This window comes from Hypanus sabinus (assembly GCF_030144855.1).
Source record: "Hypanus sabinus isolate sHypSab1 chromosome X1 unlocalized genomic scaffold, sHypSab1.hap1 SUPER_X1_unloc_2, whole genome shotgun sequence".
NCBI classification, from domain to species: Eukaryota; Metazoa; Chordata; class Chondrichthyes; order Myliobatiformes; family Dasyatidae; genus Hypanus; species Hypanus sabinus.
The window spans coordinates 461,990-487,303 of NW_026778968.1; the positions used below are offsets into that span (position 1 = coordinate 461,990).

Consider the following 25,314-nt stretch of genomic DNA (forward strand, 5'->3'; position numbering starts at 1 on the left):
CGTGGGGGTCCACCAACTGTCTCGGCTTTCGCCTATCAGGTGTTTCGATCACATAATTCAGCGAGTCTAGTTTCTTAATCACTTTGTACGGCCTTGAAACCTTGCCTGTAGGGGGTTGGTAACTACAGGGAACAGGACCAAAACCTTATCGCCCACTTGAAATTCTTGCTCTCGGGCTCGTTTATCATACCATTGTTTTATTGTAGGCTGGGAGTCTTTAAGATTTTGCTTTGCAAACTCGCAAACTTTATGGAGCCTTTCACGGAACCTCAAAACATAGTCAATCACATTGACTTGCACGTTCGGACTAGACCATTTTTCTTTGAGGTCCTCTTGGCCTGTGACCAAAAACAAGCTCAAATGGACTGAACCCCAGAGATTCCTGAACCGTGTCCCTCACTGCAAATAACAGAAGTGGTAATGCATCATCCCAGTCTCGAGTGTTTTCCTAACAGTAAGTTTTAATCATGGTCGCATGGAATCTTTCCAACACTCCTTGAGATTCCGGGTGGTATGCAGAGGCTAGAATTTGTTTAACTCCCATTTGTGTCAACATTTGCTGAAATGTACGGGACGTGAAGCTACTTCCCTGATCTGACTGTATCTCTCTAGGTAACCCTACCGTGGTGAAAAATTTAGTGAGGGCCTTTACCACTGCAGGAGTCCTAATGTTCCCAAGGGACACAGCCTCTGGGAATTGAGTAGCAGCACACATCATGGTCATGACATACTGCCGCCCGCTCGCAGTTCTAGGCAAAGGACCCACAAAATCCACGATGATTCGGGAAAAAGGCTCCCAAAGGCGGGTATGGATCTGAGGGGTGCCTTAGGAATAACCTGATTTGGCTTTCCTACCACCTGACAAGTATGGCACCTTTTACAATAGTCAGCAATATCCTTCCTCATATTTGGCCAATGAAAATCTTTCATAACCCTATCTACTGTCTTCCTTACTCCCAAATGTCCACCTAGAGGTCCCTTATCAGCCAAGTTCAAAATTTCATCCTGATAAACCTTCGAAACTACTACCTGGTGTACCACCGCCCAGTCCTTATTGACTGGCACCGTGGTCGGCCTCCACTTCCTCATTAACACTCCCTCCTTCAGATAGTATCCCTCTGGTTCTTTATCAATCTCTACTTCAGAAAGGGCTGATTCTTTCAACACCACAAGCTCCTCATCACGACTCTGTTCCTTCATAAAGTCCCTCCTTGCTAATGGTAGATCTACCTTCTCTCCTTTACTCTCCTTAGATCCACTATCCTTTTCCTTTTCATCCGGTAACCCCTTTTCATACAAGGTCGGCAAAAATGTCTCCGCTAAATCAACACTGGACTCATTTAGACTGGCTCCTTTCTTAGCCGCCTTTCTAGACATGCTGTGAGTGGTTGCGCATGCGGGATAAATCTTGGAATCTATGGGCGGGTCCTCAGCACTTACAGGCTTACTTGTCAGCTTCACTGCTGAATGCACGTCACCACCTGCCAGATCGTTACCTAGTAGGACGTCCACGTCGTCCATTGGTAGTTTCGACTGCACCCCTATTTCGACTGGTCCAGATACCAGGTCACATTTCAGAAATATCCTGTGCAAAGGTAGCCCCCGTCCTTTTTCCAATACCTCTTAACACAACCTCCCCAGTCTCAGTCTCGGGACTGAAATCTACCACCCTCCTTAGAATCAATAACTGATCAGCCACAGTATTTCTCCAGATCTGCACTGGAACTGGGGTTTCTCCTTCCTTCATAGACACCATCCCTTCCGAGATAAACTTCTCACGCCCCTCTTGAGCTCTGTCTACCTTTGCCTTCCTCATCGATCTGCTGACCAGCTCAATGCAACCTGTAGGGACTGCTGTTTTCCCTTTTCCTGTCTCCTTCTTCAGAGCAAAGCACTTAGATGCTATATGACCAGCTTTCCCACAATTATAACATGTAAAGCTAGGAACCTTCCTGCCAGCCTGTTTTTCCTCCTCCTTACCTTTTCCACTAGCTCCCAACTTATTCTCTGTCTTAGCCAGCGGGCTTTCTCTACCGTCCCTACTGCCTCTCTGGTAGCTCTTGTTTGAGGAAAACTTTGACTTGTGGGTTAAAGAATACTCATCTGCTAACTTGGCAGTCACAGACAGTCTCTGTCTCCTTCTCATCCAAGTACATCTTCATACTCTCAGGGATACAACCTTTGAACTGCTCCATCAGTATTAACTGTAACAGTTTATCATAATCTCCAACAACACCTTCTGAGGCGCTCCAACGATCACAATACAATTGCATCTCACGGGCAAACTCTAAATACGTGTGGTTCCATGGCTTTCTCAAGTTCCGGAATTTCTGCCGGTATGCCTCTGGCACCAAATCGTAACTCCTCAGTACAGCTCTTTTTACTTCCTCATAATCCTTAGACTCATCTATGGACAATGCCGAGTACGCTTGCTGAGCCTTCCCCCTAAGTACGCTCTGTAACAGAACAGCCCATTTCCCCTTAGGCCAGTTCTGATTCACAGCCACTTTCTCAAAATGAAGGAAGAACTTATCGACATCCATCTCCTCGAATGGAGGTACCAACTGGATCTCCTGACCAATCTTGAACCCCTCATTTGGGTTGGCTGCCCAGTCTCTTCCCTGCGATGCCTCTAACTTCTCCATTTCCAGCTCATGCTGCCTCTCTCTCTTTCCTCCCTCTGCCTTTCAGCTTCTTCTTCCTCCCTTTCAGCCTCCTCTCTCCGTCTTGCAGCCACCTCCCTCTCCCTCTCTACCTCCAGCTGCCTCATCTGGAGTTCATGCTCCCTCTTTTTATCCTCCTCAGCCAACCTTAATTGTTCCATCTGTAACTGAACCTCACCCTTGGCTGGTTTCCTCTCTGGGAACAGGTCCAAAGCCCCTGACGGAAACACACCTTGGCATACATAATACTCAGCTATTGCTCTCTGTATTTCCAGTTTTCTCGTCGCCGGTTTCACCGCCGAGAGATTCAGTCATCTCACAACACTCACCAATTCCACTTTCCTGGCATCCTCTAATGCCCCCGAAGTCGGGTTTTTTAGAAATTTGTCTATCTCCATCTCTGCTGGTTCCCCGTCGGGTTATCCACACAACCAGAGCAGATAAGGGACTATTATCCCGATTCACTGGCCCCCCAATTTGGTAATCAAATCTCGAGACGAAGCCCCAATTTGTTACGTACCCCGAAACTGGATGTTAGACCAGCAAAGATAGAAGTGTCCGTTGGAGTCTGGTGGTACTATATTCAAAAGTGTTTATTAGTAAAATAAGCAAAACAATACCAATAATGCAAATATACATATAACACAAGTTAGCAGTAATAAACCTAAAAGTGTAGGAATAATAATCAGCAATAATAAACAAGCTCTATCGATGTCTAGGGGTAAATGAATTGTCATAGAAAAGTATAAAGTTCAGTTCAGTTCATGAGTGCTGAGGTAGTTATGCTTGTTGTGTTGTAATCGTTGGAGAAAGAGAGAGAGCGAGAGATTAAGCAGCTGCAGTCAGCAAACCTTCCTGTTGCCTTTTGATTCCGTTACACCGTTGTTGTGGTGGTCATTCAGCTATGACCCCTCCATCCTTCTGCTAGACCGTTCTTCTGTGGTGGACTCGTCACTCTGGCATGAGTGGACACACACACACAAGTCCCCACCGGCCCTGCTGTAACTCTGTGAGTTTTACTGACCAATCTCCTGGTTCGGTCTCTGAAGCCCCCCACCTTTCCTGTGGGTTCCAACACTCAATCAGTGTCCACTGGTGTGTCTGAAGCGTGTCTCTCCAGACCTGTCTTCTTATCCCCACTCAAGGGGTCTCAGCTATCCATCAATTCTGAATGACTGTGTTCATCAAATCAGGCCACTCCTGCTGTCTCCTGAGGAATGTTAACGAGCAAAGTAACGTCCTTGTAGTGTAAGTGAATAAATCCAGGAAGAGTCATAATAAGTCAACAGTCCCTCTCTCCCTCTTATCTGTAGCGAATGTTCGTGCCTGTGTTTCGTCTCTCTCTATCATGAGCAGTGTGACAACAGCAATAGTTCGTAGTTCTCGGGGGGAGGGGAATGGTTAACTCTGCACCCCATTGTCCATCAGGTCTGTTCATCACTCATAACAAGACCAGTGGTTTGAGGTGTGTCTATTTTAATGCAAGGAATATTATGAACAAAGTGGATGAGCTTAGAGCATGGATCCGTACTTGGAGCTATGATGTTCTGGCCATTACAGAGACTTGGATGGTTGAGGGGCAGGAATGGTTACTACGAGTGTCAGGCTTTAGATGTTTCAGAAAAGACAGGGAGGAAGGCAAAAGAGGTGGGGGTGCGGCATTGTTAATCAGATGTTAAAGTTGAATCTGAATAAAACTCGTGAGACCAGCTTCTTATAGTTGCAACAGTTTATTGCGCATCCTCCTGCAGGAGTTTGAGACCCAGTTATACTGCCACCATCTAACAAGTGGAACTACTTAGGTTACAGTCGTATATTTATACATAGTAAGTCCCATACATTACTGTTGTAGATGTTATTAGAACTGGTACTCCCACCAAGTCTATTGGTGCAAAACTTAGTTACAGATAAGAGACTCTGCTAAATCAAGGTTTTAATTACAGATGGATATTCATTCCTGTCCTTATCAATGAGTCTTCCCCTCCCCCCCCCCTACTCAAACGAGGGTACAATTTATCAAATTCTCAATGTCTCTCTGCAAATTAAAAGAGAACTAGTATAAGCCGGTTTATTTGCTTACTGCTGAAGACAGAGTTTACTTCAGTTCAAAAATTCCTGGTCAGTTCCAATTATTCTTTAAGCCAGAGGTTACATAGGTTCAAAATGATTTTTTTTATATATCCTCAACTCCTCACAGAGGTAGTGTCACGGCTGCAGAAAAGGAGGAAGACATGGAGAGATTGTCTACAGTCTCTGTAGGTGGAAGTTAGGAACAGGAAAGCGTCAATAACTGCTGGGTGTCTTTTACAGACCTCTCAATAATAACAAGGACATCGAGGTACAGATAGGAAGACAGTTTCTGGAAAGGTGTAATAATAAGTGTTGAGAGATTTTAATTCCCTAAATATCAATTGGCATATCCCTAGAGTGAGCGGTTGAGATGGGGCGGAGTTTGTTAGGTGTGTTCAGGAAGGTTTCTTGACACAATATGTAGTTAAGCCGACAAGAGGAAAGGCTGGACTTGATCTGCTATTGGGAAATGAACCTGGTTAGGTTCAGGAAATATTTGCGTGGAGTCCTGCATGGGTTCGTTCCAAGGAGATAGGGAAAGGATGGTAGGGTACAGGAACCGTGGTGTTACAAAGGCTGTTGTAAAAGAAGAAGAACTTACGAAAAATTCAAAAAAACTAAGTAATGATAGTGATTGGGAAGATTATAAGGCAAAGGAGCTTAAGAAAGAAATTAGAACCAGAAGGAGCCATGAGAAGGCCTTGCCGGACAGTATTAAGGAAAACCACAAAGAATTCTACAAGTGAAAAGCAAGAGGGTAAGATGTGAGAGAATAGGACCAATCAAGTGTGACAGTGGAAAAGTGTGTATGGAACCAGAGGTACTTAATGAATACTTGGCTTCAGTATTCACTACGGAAAAGAATCTTGGCAATTGTAGGGATGACTTATAATGGATTGAAAAGCTTGAGCATGTAGGTATTAAGAAAGAGGATGTGCTGGAGCTTTTGGAAAGCATCAAGTTGGATATGTCACTGGGACCAAAGGAGATGTATGCCAGACTACTGTAGGAGGCAAGGGAGGAGATTGCTGAGCCTCTGGTGATGATCTTTGCATCATCAGTGGAGACTGGAGGGATTCCGGATGTTGTGGATGTTGTTCCATTATTCAAGAAAGAGTAGAGATAGCCCAGGAAATTATAGGCCAGTGAGTCTTACTTCAATGGTTGGTAAGTTGATGGAGAAGATCCTGAGAGGCAGGATTCATGAACATTTGGAGAGGCATAATATGATTAGGAATAGTCAACATGGCTTTGTGAAAGGCAGATTGTGCCTTACGAGCCTGATTGAATTTTTTGAGGATGTGACTAAACACATTGATGAAGGAAGAGCAGTAGATGTAGAGTATGTGGATTTCAGCAAGGCATTTGACAAGGTACCCCATGCAAGGCTTATTGAAAAAGTAAGGAGGCATGTGATCCAAGGGGACATTGCTTTGTGGATCCAGAACTGGCTTGCCCACAGAAAGCAAAGAGTGGTTGTAGATGGTGTTCAGTGGATGAGAGGCTCATAATCATTCGCCACAGGTAGGAGTGGGGTTCCAGGCTCCAGTGACTTTCAGCACTGGCATTCAAGCCATGACTGAGAGACAAATACTGTGATCCCTTTACATGCTGTGGTCCTGGTCGATGGGACAGTCCCGGTCCTTTCCCCCTCTCAGCCCCACGATCTGTACCCAGACCCTGTGAGTGATGGGTAGACAGTTTCTTGGTCGTGGGATTTCTGGGTAAAGAGGCTGCCATGGGTGACACTGCTGGTGTTTCCTCTGCCTGTCCTTAGGGCATTTGGAAGCACAGATGGAGGAAATGGGAGCGGATTGATGTCCCAAACACTGCCGACCTCCGTCTATATAAATCGAATGATTAGGAACTTGGAAATAAATATAAATCCCAGTTAATCTTGGATGGGCATTTTACCTTCCAGTCAATGAAAATGTCACTTAGTGCTGCATTTTTTAAAAAACAAATCTTTCTAACTGCTTTAATTCTTTGAAAATCACTTTTATTCCACCTCCCCTTGTTCTGGACCTTTCTACCTATGAGAACTTGTTTTGTGCTATTCTGTCTGGGTACATAATGATAACAAACACCTTTGGTCCTGGATAACAAGTGACCTGTAGCTTACACGTTACAAACATCCCACACTCCAATAAGAAAGATTACTGCCCCCCCCCCCCATCATATTCATTGGTATTTGCATTGCTGAGTTAACACTGTCAATCACTTGTTGGGAGAGGATTTGAGTGATTAGAACATCTCCAGGATCAGATGTATATTCACAAGTGCTCTTTGTAGAGCTGTGGGACGTGACCAGAAATTGAAATAATACTAATGGAGAGAGACAAACTGAGTCATTCACTGATTGATGAAGGGCAGATATGTCCCATTCTGATACAGGGATTCAATCAGAGAATTCGATGGTCAGCTAGGATGCCTGATCTGTGCCCAGTTAGAAGATGAGCTCCTCCAACTGGAGTTGAACTTTGTAGCAACGTGAACGTGTGAGCTCACAGCAGACAAAAATCTCACCTGAAGTACTCTTTCACCATTTCATGTCTTTTTTTTAAATATTTTGCAGGTTTGAAGTAGCAGAAAATTTGTGTATGAGAGTCCCAAACACAACAACACATCAGTTTTGCTGACTCTGTCCAGATATTTAAGGAGTGACCAGATATTTCCTTGCAAAACTGATATATCAGTTGTCGATCCTTGGAGATGAAGAAGTATCTCATTCCAGCTGGAAATGTACTTTGTGTCTGAAATGTAGTTCTCTGTTATTCATTAGAGATCAGTTCTTCAACTGCATTGATTGTGCGAGGCATTAAAGACGTCTGACACCTGACTTCCTGAATTGCCCGAAAATTGATCACAGTGAGGTATCATTCTCCTTCTCTGTGTGGGAAGAGAGTTACTCGAAGCCTGCCAGCAGACACACCAGTGAGTTCACAGTGGGGAAAGGCCATTCACCTGCTCTGTATGGGAGGTGATCTTCTTAATCATCCAGTCTGAAGATACATCAGCAAGTTCACCCCATAGTGAGATGCTCCACCTGTTCTGACTGGGAAGCAATTCATTCTTTCATCAATGCTAATGATACTAGAAAATCCACCAGTGAGAGAATATTAACCTGCTCAGACTGGTGAGAGGCCATTCACCTGCTCTGAATGTGGAAAAGGATTAACTCCGTAATCTCAACTGAACAAACGTGTACATATTCACTCCGACAAGATGCCTTTCACCTGCTCAGACTGTGGGAAGGAATTCACTCGGTCATCTGACCTCAAAGTACATCAGCGAGTTCACACTGGGGAGAAACCGTTCACCTGCTCAGACTGTGGGAAGGAATTCACTCGGTCATCTGACCTCAAAGTACATCAGCGAGTTCACACTGGGGAGAAACCGTTCACTTGCTCAGACTGCGAGAAGGCATTCGCTCGGTCATCGCAACTGAATGCACATCAGCGAGTTCACACTGGGGAGAGGCTGTTCACCTGTTCTGAATGTGGGAAGGCATTCACAGACTCACATGCACTACAGAGACACCGTCGTGTTCACACCGGGGAGAAGCCATTCACCTGCTCAGACTGTGGAAAGGCTTTCACACACTCATCCACACTACAAAGACATTATCGAGCTCACACAGGGGAGAGGCCATTTACCTGCTCTGAATGTGGGAAAGGATTCACTCAGTCATTCCAAATGAAGGAGCATCAACGAGTTCACACTGGGGAGAAACCGTTCACCTGCTCAGACTGTGGGAAGGAATTCACTCGGTCATCGGACCTGAAAGTACATCAGCGAGTTCACACTGGGGAGAAACCATTCACCTGCTCTGTATGTGGGAAGGGGTTCACTCGGTCATCTCACCTACTGGTACACCAGTTGGTTCACTCTGGTGAGAGGCCGTTCACCTGCTCAGACTGTGGGAAGGGATTCACTCACTCATCCACACTAAGGAAACATCAGTTAGTTCACACTGGGGAGAGGCCATTCACCTGCTCTGAATGTGGGAAGGGATTCACTCGGTCATCTCACCTACTGACACACCAGTTAGTTCACACAGGGGAGAGGCCATTCACCTGTTCTGTATGTGGGAAGGGTTTCACGCTCTCATCTACGCTACAGAGACACCAGCGAGTTCACACTGGGGAGAGGCCATACACGTGTTCTGAATGTGGGAAGGCATTCACTCAATCATCCAGCCTTTTGTCTCACTACAGAGTCCACACTGGAAAGAGGCCCTTCACCCACTCTGAATGAAATGATTCACTCAGTCATCCTCCCCTGTGTCACACCACTGAGTTCACTTTGGGGAGAGACCCTTCACATGCTCGAAATGTGGGAAGGGATTCACTCAGTCATCGGAACGCGTCACTTCCCAAGCTTTGACCAGATGCCAGTCACGGATCAGAATCTCTTCGAGGTTTCAGCGAAGAGAGGCTTCAGTTAGAGAAGACAAAAAAAAAATCTGTAGGTGAAGCTTTATTCCCCTTCCCCCTTTACATTTGCTCAGTTAGAACAGTAGAAATTCCAGGCAGGACAGTGGGATGCACCCAGATGGTATGTTGCCTCCTGGATACCAGGCTCTGGGACATCTTGGATTGAATCCACAGAATTCTTAACTGGGAAGGTGAATAGCCAAAGGTCATGGTGCATGCTGGTACTGATGACATGGGTAGGTTGAGTGATGAGGTTCTGCAAAGGCAGTTAGGTGCTAAGGTTTAGGGCAGGACCTCTGGGGTTGGGAGCTCTGGATTGCTACCTGTGCCACATGCCAGTGTGGCCATATAGGAAGATTACACTGTTAATCATGTGGCTAAGGAGTTGGTGTAGGAATGAGGGCATAACATTTTAGGATCATTGGAGCTTGTGAAGTTTAGGATGTGTGCAGCAGTGAGTGCATTGGGGGAAGGGGCAATCAGTGATGGGCACACACTAACATACAGTTATGAAGTGGAGGGGAGAGAAGGGAGAAGGGGATTGAGGGGAAGGAGGTAGGGCTCCCACACGGTTCCAGACACACCCTTCCCTTCTGGATTTGGTCCCATTTCCCCCCCCCCTCCCAGGCTGTGGGTGAGCATTGAGATGCCATGCCTAGAACAAAATGAATCGTTCAATAGTAGTGTATATGGTTGATGATGTACTTTGATAAGAAATTTACTTTGAAATGTATTGTTTGAAAGCATGTACCAATGCAAAATAATTTCAATGGACATCTAAGATTGGAAAACAAATTGGTGATGGGCCCCACTGCCCCGTGCCAGCCAAGAACTCCCATCTTAGTCTGTCCCATCTGCCTGTGCTTAATTCAGCCCCCCATAAACCATAGCGCTGTGTGTCGCTGTCCCATTATCTTCTATTTTCCCTCTTCACTCCATTCTGGGGGGTGGGAACCAAACTGAAGTGATGGAGGAAAGGGAGGTTAGCTCACATATAGAGGAAGCTTGGAGACAGTGCAATAGGGAGGTTAGGCAGGTGACAGAGAAGGGACACACTCAAACCGATGGTTTAAGGTGTGTCTATTTTAATGCAAGGAGTATTGTGAATAAAGTGTATGAACTTAGAGTGTGGATCAAAACTTGGAGCTATAATGTTGTGTCTGTTGCAGAGACTTGGATGGTGCAGGGGCAGGAATGGCTACTTCAAATGTCAGGCTTTAGATGTTTCAGAAAGGACAGGGAGCAAGGCAAAAGAGGTGGGGACATGGCACTGTTGATCAGAGATAGTGTCACACAGAAAAGGAGGAAGACATGGAGGGGTTGTCCACGGAGTCTCTGTGGATGGAAGTTAGGAATAAGAAAGGGTCAATAACTACTGGGTGTTTTTTAAAGACCATCCAATAGTAACAGGGGAATCAAGGAGCAGAAAGGGAGACAGATTCTGGAAAGGAGTAATGATTACAAGGTGGTTGTGGTAGGAGATTTTAATTTCCCAAATATTGATTGGCCTATAAGAGGAGAGGCTGTACTTGATCTGGTATTGGGAAAGAAGCTGGTCAGGTGTCAGATCTCTCAGTGGAAGAGCATTTTGGAGATAGTGATCACAATTCTATCTCCTTTACCACAGCATTGGAGAGGGATAGGAACAGAAAAATTAGGGAAATGTTTAATTGGAGTAAGGAAAATTATGAGGTATCAGGCAGGAAGTTGGAAGCATAAAATGGAAACAGATGTTCTCAGGGAAACGTATGGAAGAAATGTGGCAAATGTTCAGGGGATATTTGCATGGGGTTCTGCGTAGATGTGTTCCAATGGGATGGAAATGATGGTAGGGTACAGGAACTGTGGTTTACAAAGGCTAAATCTAGTCAAGAAGATGAGAAGAACTTATGAAAGGTTCAAAAAACTAGGATGGTAGGAATCTAGAAGATTATAAGGCTAGCAGGAAGGAGCTTAAGAATGAAATTAAGAGAGCCAGAAGGGGCCATGTGAGGGCCTTGGCAGACAGTATTAAGGAGAACGCCAAGGCGTTCTACAAATATGTGAAGAGCAAGAGGATAAGACATGAGAGAATAGGACCAATCAAGTGTGACAGTGGAAGTGTTTATGGAACCAGAAAAGATGGCAGAGACACTTAATGAGTACTTTGTTTCAGTATTCATTACGGAAAAGGATTGCACGGATGATTGGAAAGCATCAAGTTGGATAAGTCACCGGGGACCGGACGGGTTGTACCCCAGGCTATTGTGTGAAGTGAGGGAGGAGATTGTGAGCCTCTGCCGATGATTGCATTATCAATGAGGATGGCAGAGGTACAGGAGGATTGGAGTGTTGCAGATGTTCTTCCCTTATTCAAGCAAGGTAGTAGGGATAGCCCAGGAAGTTATAGACCAGGGAGTCTTACTTCAGTGGTTGGTAAGTTGATGGTGAAGATCCTGAGAGGCAGGATTTATGAACAATTGAAGAGGCATAATATGATTCAGAATCACCAGCATGGCTTTGTCAAAGGCAGGTTGTGCCTTACGAGCCTGATTGAATTTTTTGAGGTTGTGACTAAACACGTTGGTGAAAGCAGAGCTGTAGATGTAGGGTATATGGATTTTAGCAAGGCATTTGATAAGGTACCCCATGCACGGCTTATTGAGAAAGTAAGGCAAGGGATCCAAGGGGACAATACTTTGTGGGTCCAGAATTGGCTTGTCCACACAAGCCAAAGAGTGCTTGTAGATGGATCATATTCTGCAGGTGACCAGTGGTGTGCCTCCAGGATCTGTTCTAGGACGCCTACTCTTCCTGACTTTTATAAATGACCTGGATGAGGAAGTGGAGGGATGGGTTAGTAAGTTTGCTGATGACACAAAGGTTGAGGGAGTTGTCGATATTGTGGAGGGCTGTGGTTACAGCGGACATTGATAGGATGCAAAAGTGGGCTGAGAAGTGGCAGATGGAGTTCAACCCAGATAAGTGTGAGGTGGTTCATTTTGGTAGGTAAAATATGATGGCAGAGTATAGCATTATAGGCAAGACTCTTGGTAGTGTGGAGGATCAGCAGGATCTTGGGGTCCGAATACATAGGACACTCAAAACTACTACGCAGGTTGACTCTGTGGTTAAGAAGGCATATGGTGCATTGGCCTTCATCAATTGCAGGATTGAATTTAAGAGCCAAGAGGTAATGTCACAGTTACATAGGATAATGGTCAGACACTACTTGGAGTACTGTGCTCAGTTCTTGTCACCTCACTACATGAAGGATGTGGAAACCATCAAAAGAGTGCAGAAGAGATTTACAAGGATGTTGCCTGGATTGGGGAGCTTGCCTTATGAGAATAGGTTGAGTGAACTTGGTCTTTTCTCCTTGGAGCGACAGAGTATGAGAGGTGACCTGATAGAGGTGTGCAAGAGGCATTGATCGTGTGGATAGTCAGAGGCTTTTTCACAGGGCTGAAATGGGTAGCACCAGAGGGCATAGTTTTCAGGTGCTTGGAAGTAGGTAAAGAAGAGATGTCATGGGTTTTTTCATGCAGAGGGGTGAGAGTGTGGAATGGGCTGCCGGCGGCGGTGGTGGAGGCAGAAATGAAAGGGTCTTTTAAGAGACTCCTGGATGGTTACCTGGAGCTTAGGAAAATAGAGTAGCCTAGGTAGTTCTAAAGACATGTTAAGCACAGCTTTGTGGGCCAAAGGGCCTGTGTTATGCTGTATGTTTTCTATGTTTAATTCTCCTTTCTTCTCCCCAAAGCTTTTGACACCTTTCCTAATCAAGTGCCGAACAACCTCTGTTTTAAATATACCTATTGACTTGATCTCTGAGCTGTCTGTGGCAATGAGTCCCGCAGGTGCACCACCCTCTGGCTAAAGAAATTCCTCTCCTCATCTCTCTAAATGTATACTCTGATATTAGACACCTGGGAATAAAATTGCGAACTATCTATTCCATGCCTCTCGTAATTCTTTTCAAGCTCTGTCGGTTCTCTCCACAGCCTCCTCCACTTCGGAGAAAAGAACCCAAGTTTATCTGACCTCCTTACATGGTAGCTCTAATCCAGGCAAAATCACTATGAACCTCTTCTGCACTATCTCTAAAGTATCAGTAATACAGTGGAGTCAAGGGAACGACAGGCAGGAGAGAGGAGCTGGCCAAAGTTGATTAGAATGGGAAACCTGCAGGATGACAATATGGCGGCAATGGCCAATGCAAAAGGCACAGGATAGGTATATCACAATGGCAGAGAAGTATTCTAAAGGGAGTATGAGGCAATCGTGTCTGGCAAGGGAAGTCACGTTCTGCATAAAAAGAAAAGGGAGGGCATACACTATAGCAAAAATTTGCAGGAATCTGAAGCTTTACAAACCAATAGATGCGGACTTAAAGAAATTAGGAGAGGGAAGATTAAGTAAGCTAGAATGAGATAGAGCATGAAATATAGAGGTTGAATTAGGCTATTTGGCCCATCAAGTTCGCTTTGATTTTAGCTGATTCACTTTCCCTCACAGACCTATTTCCTGCCTTCTCCCAGTATCTCTTCGTGCCCTGACTGGTCAAAATTTATCAACCTCGGCCTTAAATACAAGCCACAACTTGGTCTCCACAGCTGTCTGGCAACAAACTCCACAGATTCACCACACTCTGGCTAAAAAAATTCCTCCTTACCTCTTTTCTAAAAGAATTTCCCTCTATTTTGAGGCTGTGTCCTCTTCTCTTAGACTTTCCCACCATAGGAAATATCCTCTCATAACCCACTCTATGGATGCCATTCACCATTCGATAGGCTTCAATGAGGTCACCCCTCAGTTTTCTGAATTCCTATGAGTAGAGACCCAGAGCAATCAAATGCACCTCACCTGACGAGCTTTTCAATCCTGAACCTCCTTTGAAGGCTCTCCAATGCCAACACAGATAAAGGGCCCATACTTGCCCCCAAGTGGGGCCTCACCAACGTCAAGCCACAGCATTACATCATTGCTTTTATGTTCTGGTTCTCTTGAAGTGAATGCTATTATTGCATTTGTCTTCCTCAACCTGTGGAACAGCAAAAGCCACTGGAAGACAATCAGAGAAGGCTCCCTTTATTCCTACACTTTGTCTCCTGCCAATCAGTCAATGTTCTGTCCCTGCTGGTATATTTCCTTCTTTGGTGGGGAGGTAGGTGCAGGTTCAGGGAAGAACGGGTGTCTGGAGAGGAGGTGGTGTTGAACATCTTATCACTTCATCTTATGAAACAGTGGTTTCCTTGGCTGTCTCTGGTCCCACCAACCATGGGAAATTTGGGCACGAGCCCCCACCCCACCAAACCCCCTGTTAGTGTGGATGCTATGTGGTTTTATACCCTGTTACAAATTAATGCCATGAAATAACAAACAATACTCTTCATATGATTAAAGAAATAATATTTATGAATCTTAACTAAAGGGTTAGTAAAGAAGAACAAAAAGAAATGGGCAAATTCTAATTAAAAAGACAAATGTGCACAAGTTGGAGCTTATCTTGAACAACTCCATCACACACGTTGGCCCTCAGTCAACGTGAAAGCACACACCAGCTTCCAAATGTTGCTCGCAATCTATCTTAAACAAACAGGTCTCCCACTGGATTGTATGCTCTGACTGGTTCTCCCCAGCATATTCCCTCTTCATCTCTGCTCAAACAAAAGCCCAAGACCAATCTTATTGTCTCTCGCCAAGAAAAATCAACGGCTAATAGGTTGGTACACATTCCACATCATGCCTTACAGAAAAAAAAAACATAGAAAACAGAAAACTTACTGCGCAATGCAGGCTCCTCGGCCCACGAAGCTGTGCCAAACGTCCTTACCTTAGACATTACCTAGGGTTACCCATAGCCCTCTATTTTTCTAAGTTCCATGTACCTATCCAAGAGTATCTTAAAAGACCAATTGTATCCGTTTCCAAAACTATCGCTCACAGCCCATTCCACACACTCATCACTCTGTGTAAAAAAAAACCTACCCCTGACATCTCTGTACCTACTTCCAAGCACCTTAAAACTGTGCCCTAGCCATTTCAGCCCTGGGAAAAAGCCTCTGACTAACCACACGATCAATGCATATTATCTTATACACGTCTATCAGGTCACCTCTCATCCTCCGTCGCTCCAAGGAGAAAAGGCCACTCAATCATAAGACATGCTCCCCAATCCAGGCAACATCCTTGTGAATCTCCTCTGCACCTTTCTATGGTTTCCACATCCTTTCTGTAGTGAGGCAACCAGAACTGAGCATAGTACTCCAAGTGGGGTCTGACCAGATACAGATATAGCTGTAACATTACCTCTCGGATACTAAACTCAATCCCAGGATTGATGAAGGCCAATGCACCATATGCCTTCTTAACCACAGAGTCAACCTGCGTAACAGCTTTGAGTGTTCTATGGACTTGAACCCGAAGATCCCTATGATCATCCATACTATTCTGCTGTCATATTTGACCTACCAAATGAACTACATCACACTTATCTGTAGATGGTTGAACACCATCTGCCACTTCTCGGCCCAGTTTTGCATCCTATCAACTTCCCGATATAACCTCTGACGGCCCTCCACACTATCCACAACCTCCAATCTTTGTGACTTCAGTAAATTTACAAACCCGTCCCTCCACTTCCTCATCCAGGTCATTTACAAAACTCACGAAGAGGAGGGGTCCTTGAACAGATCCCTGAGGCACAGCACTGGTCACCGACCTCCATGCAGAATATGACCCATCTACCACCTCTCTTTGACTTCTGTATTTAAGCCAGTTCTGGATCCACAAAGCAATGACCCCTTGGATCCCACGGCTCCTTACTTTCTCAATAAGCTTTGCATGAGGTGCCTTATCCATATATATACACTACATCTACTGTACTAAACTCATCAGTGTGTTTAGTCACATCCTTCTGATATTCAATCAGGCTCGTAAAGCACGACCTGACTTTGACAAAGCTATACTGACTATTCCTAATCATATTATGCCTCTCCAAATGTTCATGAATCCTGCTTCTCAGGATCTTCTCCATCAAGTCACCAACCACTGAAGCAAGACTCACTGGTCTATAATTTACTGGGCCACCTCTACTCCCTTTCTTCAATAAGGGTACAACATCCACAACCGTCTAATCATCTGAAACCTCTCCCATTCCCATCGATGATGCAAAGGTCATCAACAGAGGCTCAGCAATCTTCTTCCTCGCCTGAGGTACATCTCATTCAGTCCTGGTGAGTTATCCAACTTGCTGCTTTCCAAAAGCTCCAGCACATCCTCTTAATATCTACATGCTCAAGTTTTTCATTCCGCTGTAGTCATCCCTACAATCGCCAAGATCTTTTCCGTAGTGAATACTGAAGTATTTAAGTACCTCTGGTATCTCCTCCGGTTCCATACACACTTTCCCACTGTCACACTTGATTGGTCCTATTCTCTCACGTCTTATCCGCTTGCTCTTCACATACCTGTAGAATGCCTTGGGGTTTTCCTTGATCCTGCTCGCCGAGGATTTCTCATGGCCCCTTCTGGCTCTTCTAATTTCATTCTCCTTCCTGCTAGCCTTATAATCTTCTAGATCTCTATCATTGCCTAGTTTTCTGAAGCTTTTGTAAGCTTTTCTTTTTTACTAGATTTACAATAGCCTTTGTACATGGTTCCTGTACCGTACTATCCTTTGCCTGCCTCATTGGAACGTACCTATGCAGAACTCCACACAACTATCCCCTGAACATTTGTTACTTTCTTGTCATACATTTCCCTGAGAACGTCTGTTCCCAATTTATGCTTCCAAGTTCCTGCCTGATTGCTTTATATTTCCCCTTACTCCAATTAAACGTTTTACTAACTTGTCTGGTCCCATCCCTCTCCAATGCTATGGTAAAGGAGATGGAATTGTGATCACTATCTCCAAAATGCTCTCGCACAGAGAGATCTGACACCTGACCAGGTTCATTTCCCAATAGCAGATCAAGTACAGCCTCTCCTCTTGTTGGCTTAACTACATATTACGTCAAGAAACCTTCCTGAACAGACCTAACAAACTCCACCCCATCTCAACCCCTCGCTCTAGGGACATGCCAATCGATATTTAGGAAATTAAAATCTCCCACCATGACACCCCTGTTATTATTACACCTGTGCAGAATCTGTCTCCCTATCTGCTCGTCGATGTCTCTGTTACTATTTGGAATAAACACCCAGTAGAGCTATTGACCCCTTCCTGTTCCTAACTTCCACCCGTAGAGACTCTGTAGACAATCCCTCCATGAATTCCTCCTTTTCTGCAGCCGTGACACTATGATCAGCAGTGCCACGCCCCCACCTCTTCTGCCTCCCTTCCTGTCCTTTCTGAGAAATCTAAAGCCTGACAATCGAGGTAACCATTCCTGCCTGAGCCATCCAATTCACTGTAATGGCCACAACATCATAGCCCCAAATACTGATCCACGCTCTAAGCTCATCTGCTTGGTTCATAATACTCCTTGCATTAAAATAAACACATCTCAAAGCATTGGTCTGAGCACGTCCCTTCCCTATCACCTGCCAATCCTCCCTCTCACTCTGTCTCCAAGCTTTCTCTATTTGTGAGCCAACCCCCTCTTCCTTCATCTCTTCATTTCGGTTCCAAAACCCCAGCAATTCCAGTTTAAGCTCTCCCCAATAGCCTTTAGAAATTAACTCGCCAAGATATTGGACCCCCCCCCCCACCTCGATTTAAGTGTAACCCATCCTTTTTGTACAAGTCACACCTGCCCTAAAAAAAGGTCCCAATGCGTGGCTGAGGGATTGGAGCAAGGGGCAAATCTGAATCCTTGCCCCCTGCTCCAATCCCCCAGCCACGCATTTACCCTCCACCTCACTCTATTCCTGTACTCACTGTCACGTGGCACAGACAGTGGCGTCCTGCTTCTCAACTTCCTTCCTAATTCCCTGTAGTCTGTTTTCAGGATCTCCTCCCCTTTCCTGCCTATGTCTCTATGATCTCTGGCAGTTCACCTTCCCACTTCAGAATATCGTGGACGCGACCTGAAACATCCCAGACCTGGCACCTGGGAGGCAAACTACCATCCACGTTCCTTTCCTGCGTCCACAGAATCTCCTGCCTGACCCTCTTACTTTAGAGTCCCCTATCATCGTTGCCATCATCTTCCTTTCCCTACCCTTCTGAGTCACAGCCACTTTTGCTCCCCCCAGGTAGGCCATTCCCGCCCCCCCCAACTACTCAAACTGGAGTAGTTATTGTTAAGGGGGGCAATGACAGGGGTACTTTCTAGCAGCTGATACTTGCCCTTCCCTGTCCTGACTGTTACCCACTTATCTGACTCCCGAGGCCCCGGTGTGACTACCTGCCTATAGCTTCTATCTATCAGCTTCTCACTCTCCCTGACCAGGCGAAGGTCACCAAGATGCATCTCCATTTCCCTAATGCCATCCCTAAGGATCTGCAGCTCGACGCACCTGGTGCAGATGTGGCCGTCTGGGAGGCTCGGAGTGCCCAGAACTTTCCACATCAGACACCTAGCACAGAACACCGGCATTCGTCCTGTCTGAAATCTACACAGGCCACCTACCTCGCCTCGACCCGTTGAACCAAAGACCTCCTACTCTGTCTCCCTCTACACGTTACCCACACTATAAAGCTGTCTCCTTTTAAACTCTCGCTGTTCTCACTGGCTGACGTCCACGCGCTTGCGCAGTCGCGCCTCGATCAAACCGCTGACGAAATAACTTCAGCAATAACCCAAACAGGCTGAAAGCAGAGCAAGCAGCTTTTACGGAGCTGTTGCATGAAATACCTACAGCATAACAGTGAAGATCTGAACTAGGGTACTACTCTCTCCACCCCGCCCCCCACAAATAATCATGTCCTCATGACTTTGAAATAATTTTTTCATTATTAACATCGTTTGCAAAGCAATTTCATGATGTCAAGTATGGGTCGAGCATAAATACCCCCAATCCGTAGTGACACACTGGAGCTTGGCCCCACTAAGCCTTCAGGAATAGGGTTTTTTGCTTTAGGGTGTTCCTCGATATATTGCTGGGAACTTTCCCCCCCCCCCCGAAATGCCAGGCCGTTCCGTCACTGGGTCTCTCCACTTAGGTACCCGGGGTCTCCCTCTCCGACGAGTTTCCTATCATTCACTCTCCCGCCTGAAGTGTCTCTCTTCACCACAGTTATTACAGAAAATACCGGTCGCTCCCTTTTTCGCGGGACACTGGTCACATGCAGCCCTCAGAACATGAACCCCTTTAGGGGTTCCGCCTCCCTATCAGTTCTATTGTTAGGGAGAGGGGCGCACCTGCTGATAACAACCGGGACATCTCAGTCCTAAAATTAGCAAAGAGCTTCTTCAGAACTCCCCGTGGTGGGTTAACAGTGGTCACCTCAGCTGAGGGGATCACTACCGAGGACTGTACTCTGCGGACGGAGGTTTTCCACCGCATTTTCCTTCTCTCTTACTTTTCTGATCAGCTCGACAAAACAAGGGAGCGGGGTGCATCTTACGAGACATTCGGAAACCCCAAGCAATCAGGTTTGGTGAATGGGCACCTTTTGCCACTTGGCCCATTCCTAACTGGTTCCCCTCAGCCGTTTGAAAGACCCCTCTACACTGCAAGCAATTCAGTTGCCTCTCTAGCTGAAAAATGTAGGCAGAAAGCTTCTCCCCCTTCTCCTGAAACACTGTCACAAACTCCAATTGGCTTCCTGTCGCGCCAAGCACCTTTTCTAGCGCCTGTATGTAGGCTGCAGAAGAAGCAAAGGGGCACCGTGTCTTTGCGGGTCTCACCACGTCCACAGCCGGCCCCGTCAAACTTTCAACCTATCGCTGTCTTTTTTTCGTCATCAGAGCACTGCTTCTCATCCAGCAAAAGAGAGGTCTGCTCTACCCAAGTCTCACATTCCTTTTCCCCTTTAGGGGTGGGTTTTGTTTCTCCTCTGCAGCATCCATAACCTCGTATCGTAATCACTTTACTGAACAATAGTTTATCCCAGATTTAAACACACAACTCACCTGATCAATGCTCAGGACAATCACAGCATCCAACGAAATCGAGCTGGACGACACCCCCACAATGAAACACTCTGGTTTCCTCAGCTGCGCAAGTCTAGGGAAGACAATCTCTGGCCCCGCCAAAGGCGTGTGTCCCAACACCTCTCCCCGCCCCCACTCCCCTGTTTGTGTGGATGCTGTGTAATTTGCTACCCTGTTACAAATTAATGCCAGGAAATAACAGACAGTACACTACATATGATTAAAGGAATGGCATTTATGAACCTTAACTGATTGGATAATAACGAATCATAAAAAGAAAAGAGCCCATTCTAATTGAACAGTCAAATGTGCACAAGTTGGGACTCATCTTGAACTTCAAAGTTACAGTGCTGCTGAATGAAATACCTACAATTTATCAGTAAAGATGTGAACCAGGGCACTACACTTATACCAGAAATTAAATCAGAGTGCATTAATCATAAACGTCCTGGCGGACAATCTACATGCTCTTTCAGGAAACCTTCCTGAACACACCAAACAAACAATGCCCCATCCAAGCTGCGGACTGTAAGGGAGTCCCAGTCCCTTAATGTATTCACACATTACAGCTGCTCTATTGTTTTAACATCAGCCCATAACCTGTCGATATTTCTGTTCTTAACCCTTACTTTTATTGGGGGGGCCCACGAGTACAACAGCATCACAGAGACTGCACCTTTCTTATTGTTGAGTTCTGTCTAGATTGTCTTACTGACGAGCCTCTGGGATAACTTTGACCCTGTGACATTCTGTCTGATCAGCTGTGCAGCTCCCTAACCTCTTTTACCTCCCTCTGGACTGTCTGAACCCTGAAATGTTTAGCTATCAGTCCTGCCCTTCTCTCGACCAGATATACCTGATGTCTGAATCACTGTGTCACGTAGTAATCCAGGATCTAAGTACGTCTGCCCTAACTGTTATACACCCTGAACTGAAATACTCACTTCAGCCCTTCAGTACCACCGTGCACATTAACGTGGCCTCATCTGGACTTCTTTTTAGTATTCCCCGATTTCGTCTCTACCTTCCGTTCAATGCTACTCGCTGACCTGCAGCTCTAACCCAACCTTGAATGCACTCCACAGCGAAGAGCAGTTTCCTGACTGAAGGACTCGGAGAAGGATTCTTAAATTCAGCTTCATCTCCAGCGGAAAATACCTGAATACAAAATGCAGCTCAGCTTGTCATCTTGCTAATTAAAAAAAATAATCTTCCCGGTCGTGTTTGTTTAGAGTAACCATTCAACTTCCCACCTTCATGATTTCAAGATTAACTGAGCCATTGTCCCATTAATTATCGTGTTTCTGTTTCTGCTTTTACAAACTATCAGACTGTCCTTTTCATCCGTTATTCTCTTGTACGTTGTCCAGGGTCTGCTCCGTATTGGCACAGCCGAATATCACATTGCTACTGGCTAGGATCAGACCATATGAGCTCCCATTTCGCTTCACTGTATCTTTTGTTCTGGGGTCCACAGTGCACACACTATATATGCCCCTCTCTCTTTCTGTCACTCTCTCTCTCCTTTGCGATGTCTCATTCGCTCTCTCTCCATCTCGCTCGTTCCTTCTCCTTTCTCTCTTGCAATGTCTCAGTCTCTCTCTGTCTCTCTCGCTCTCCCTCTCTTTTTATCGTATGAGGAACGCCTGGCAGCTCCCTGGAGTTCAGGAGAATGAGGGAGAATCTCAGAAACATTCCGAACGTTAAAAAGGCCTGAGCAGGTTAGATATGGCAAAGTTATTTCCCGTGGTAGGGGAGTCTAGGACAAGAGAGAATGACTTCAGGATTGAAAGACGTCTATTTAGAACAGAGACACGAAGGAATTGCTTCAGTCAGAGGGTGGTAAATCTGTGGAATTTGTTGCCACGAGCGGCTGTGGAGGCCAAGTTATTGTGTACTTTTAAGGCAGAGATAGATAGGTTCTTGATTAATCAGGGCATCAAAGGGTATGGGGAGAAGCCAGGGGAGTTGGGATGACTAGAAGAATTGGATCAGCCATGATTGAATGGCGGAGCAGACTCGATGGGCCGAATGGTCTACTTCTTCTCCTATATCTGATGGTCTTAGGGTCTTATGGTCTTTCTATCTCACTCGCTCTTCCCCTCTCTCTTTTCCTCTCTCCCACTCTCTTTCGCCTTCTCCGACTCTCCCATTCTCCCCCCATTCTCTCCCTCTCAGTTATATGTAAAGGTACTGGTACTCTTGTCGTCATCTTTACAACATCTGTTACTGGAAGATAGTTCAAGGTAGGAGAACCGGCAGGTAGAGAAAGAGGAGAAAAATAGGGCGAAGGACAGGACAGCTTATGACGGGACCAGGAGTGGTAGATAGAGACGAAAATATACCCCAGAATCAGGCAGTTTTGTCAGAACCGGGTAGAAGGGGGAACAGGTTCGCCTCAAGCGAGAAGTGAGGGGCAAAGGAGAATTCTCTGGAATGCTGAAGCCAGTGATTCTGTCGGGATCAGCTGTTTAGTAACTCTAAGGCAACACCACAAAATTCTGGAGGAACTCATTAGGCCAGGCAGCGACTATAGAAAGGGTCGACGTTTCGGACCGATACCCTTCGTCAGGACTCTGATTTTGCTTGTGCTGTTTCGAGCATCTGCAGATTTTCTCCTGTTTGTTTTGTAACTCTGTTCATCACGTTGTTTCCATTTACCCACAAGCGGACGGACAGAATAGGGAGCGTCAAGGCAGCTGAATTGCAATACGTTACCGCATTTATATCTCGCGTTTAATGAACTTCAGAAACCGATTTAGTGGGTATCTTACCTCATTCTTGAGCTCCTCTCGGAATTTGCTCTGAGTCAGGGCGTAAATACACGTGTTGGTGAAGGAACTGAGAACCTGCAGCATTACCGATGTCAGTTCTGTGAGGAAACGGAGATCCCTGGCAGAGGAAACATAATTCTTTGAAATCCGTTGATGAATAGAAAATGCCACCTTTGTTCCCCACAACCGTATGAAACGACCGGTTATGCTGAAGAGCAAAACGATGGATTTGCGTCGGTTCTCCATCTCCCGGTCCTTGTCATTCTCTCCACTCTTTTGTCCCCGGAGCCGCCTGCGGGCTCGACTGGCCGCTAGAATCCGCCTGACCGTCAAAACATTGAACAGCAACATCAGAAAGAACGGGAGACAATGGGTTAAAATGCGGTGGAACAACTCAAATGCCGCCCATGAGGGAGAGTTTTTGTAGCTCGGTGTATAAACACAATACCGTCGAGCGTCGTCAATCGTTACCAAAGGCTCCAAAGTAAAGCTCCAGGGAACGCACACTCACTGTCCCGATAACCACAGCCGCCGTTCTCTCCGTGCAATACCAGGGAACAACGTCAATTATTACCATAGGCCCGTATATAAAGTACCAGGGCACACACTCCAAACAGGCCAGTACACTCACTGTCCCGATAACCACAGCCGCCGTTCTCTCCGTGCAATATTTTGTTTTCAGCTTCTCACAGCAAATAGCCACAAATCGATCGTCGGTGAAAGCGACAGTCAACCAGTACTCGCCAAAACCCACCCTTCACCGAGTCTGCACACAGGAGTAATGGACAGGAAAGATCCAGGAAAATAAAACCAAGCAGTCCTGCTCAGCAGTGGATCCGAGATAACGACCAGGAGATCGGCTGCGGCCATTCCCACCAGGTAGAGAGTGACACATATGGAGAGGCCGCAGTTACCCCGGGACAGGATCACGATCGCCAGCACGTTCGCTGAAAGAGAGACAGGGAACAGGAAGTTGCATTTAGTGGTGGAAGGGTCGAGAGAGGGCGCAGACAGAGCAGGAATTTACACAGTAAAATGAAATCAGTATGTTCTGAATACGGATTCCTTAATAACGCAGTGGCAGTGGAAAGATGTAAACTCGGCAACTACCACCTCGGAGTCAATAAGACCATGAGGCATGGGAACAGAATTACGTCATTCAGCCCATCGAGTCTGCTCTGCCATTCCATCATGGCTGATCCCATATCCAACTTAACCCCATACACCTTCCTTCTCGCCTTTGATGCCCTGACCGATTAGAGACGATCAACTTCCCCCTCAAATATAGCCACGGACTTGACCTCCACCGCAGCCTGTGGCAGAGCATTCCACAGATTTAATATTGTCTAAAAAAAAATCCTCCTTAATTTTGTTTTAAAGGGTCGCCCCTCAATTTTGAGGCTGTGCCTCTTATTCTGGATACCCCCACCATAGGAAGCATCTTTTCCACCTCCACGTTATCTAGTCCTTTCAACATTCGATAGGTTTCAATGAGATCCTCCCGCCGTTTTCTAAATTCCAGTGGATACAGGGACAAAGCTGCCAAATTCCCCTCATATGTTAACACCTTCATTCCCGGAATCATCCTCGTGAACCTCCTCTGGACTCTCTCCAATGACAACCCGTCCTTTCTGAGATATGAAGCCTGAAACTGTTGACAATATTCCAAATGGTGTCTTATAAAGGCTCTGCATTATCTCCTTGCTTTTATATTCTATTCCCCTTGAAATAAATGCCAACTTTGCATTTGTCTTCTTCACCACAGATTCAACATGTAAGTTAACCTTCTAGGAATCTTGCACGAGGACTCCCAAGTTCCTCTGCCTCCCTGATGTTCGAACCTTCTCCTAATTTAGGTAATAGTCCGCACTATTGTTCCTTTTACCAAAACGTATTAACACATTTCCCAACGCCAGTTTTTTGTCATGATGCAATTGCATTGCTTCCTCAGCACTTCCTACCCCTCCACATATTTTCATATCATCGGCAAACTTTGCCTCAAAGCCATCAATACCATTATCTAAATTACATAGAAACATAGAAAACCTACAACACAATACAAGCCCTTTGGCCTACAAAGTTGTGCCGAACATGCCCCTATCTTAGAAATTACTAGGCTTACCTATAGTCCTCTAGTTTTCTATGTATCTAACCAAAAGTCTCTCAAAAGACCCTGTCATATCCACCTCCACCACCATTGCCGGCAGCCCACTGCATGCACTCACCACTCTCTGAGAAATAAACCTACCCCTGATATCTCCTCCGTACTGAGTCCTCTTGTAGCAACCATTTCAGCCCTGGGAAAAAGCCTCTGACTATCCACATGATCAATGCCTCTCATCATCTTATC

General features: G+C 45.7%; 1 protein-coding gene across 8 annotated transcripts in view; it reads left to right on the top strand.

Annotated features, from left to right (window-relative positions):
- LOC132385628 (zinc finger protein ZFP2-like) overlaps positions 1 to 13,100 on the top strand; it is a 29,658-nt gene extending 16,558 nt beyond the window's left edge. For all 8 annotated transcript variants that reach the window (XM_059957801.1, XM_059957800.1, XM_059957798.1 and 5 more), the window contains one exon: positions 7,309 to 13,100. In XM_059957801.1, the coding sequence (XP_059813784.1) occupies positions 7,959 to 8,990 (1,032 nt within the window). In that variant the 5' untranslated portion in view covers positions 7,309 to 7,958 and the 3' untranslated portion in view covers positions 8,991 to 13,100. The remainder of the gene's footprint in view (positions 1 to 7,308) is intronic.
- The last annotated feature ends 12,214 nt before the right edge of the window (positions 13,101 to 25,314 follow it).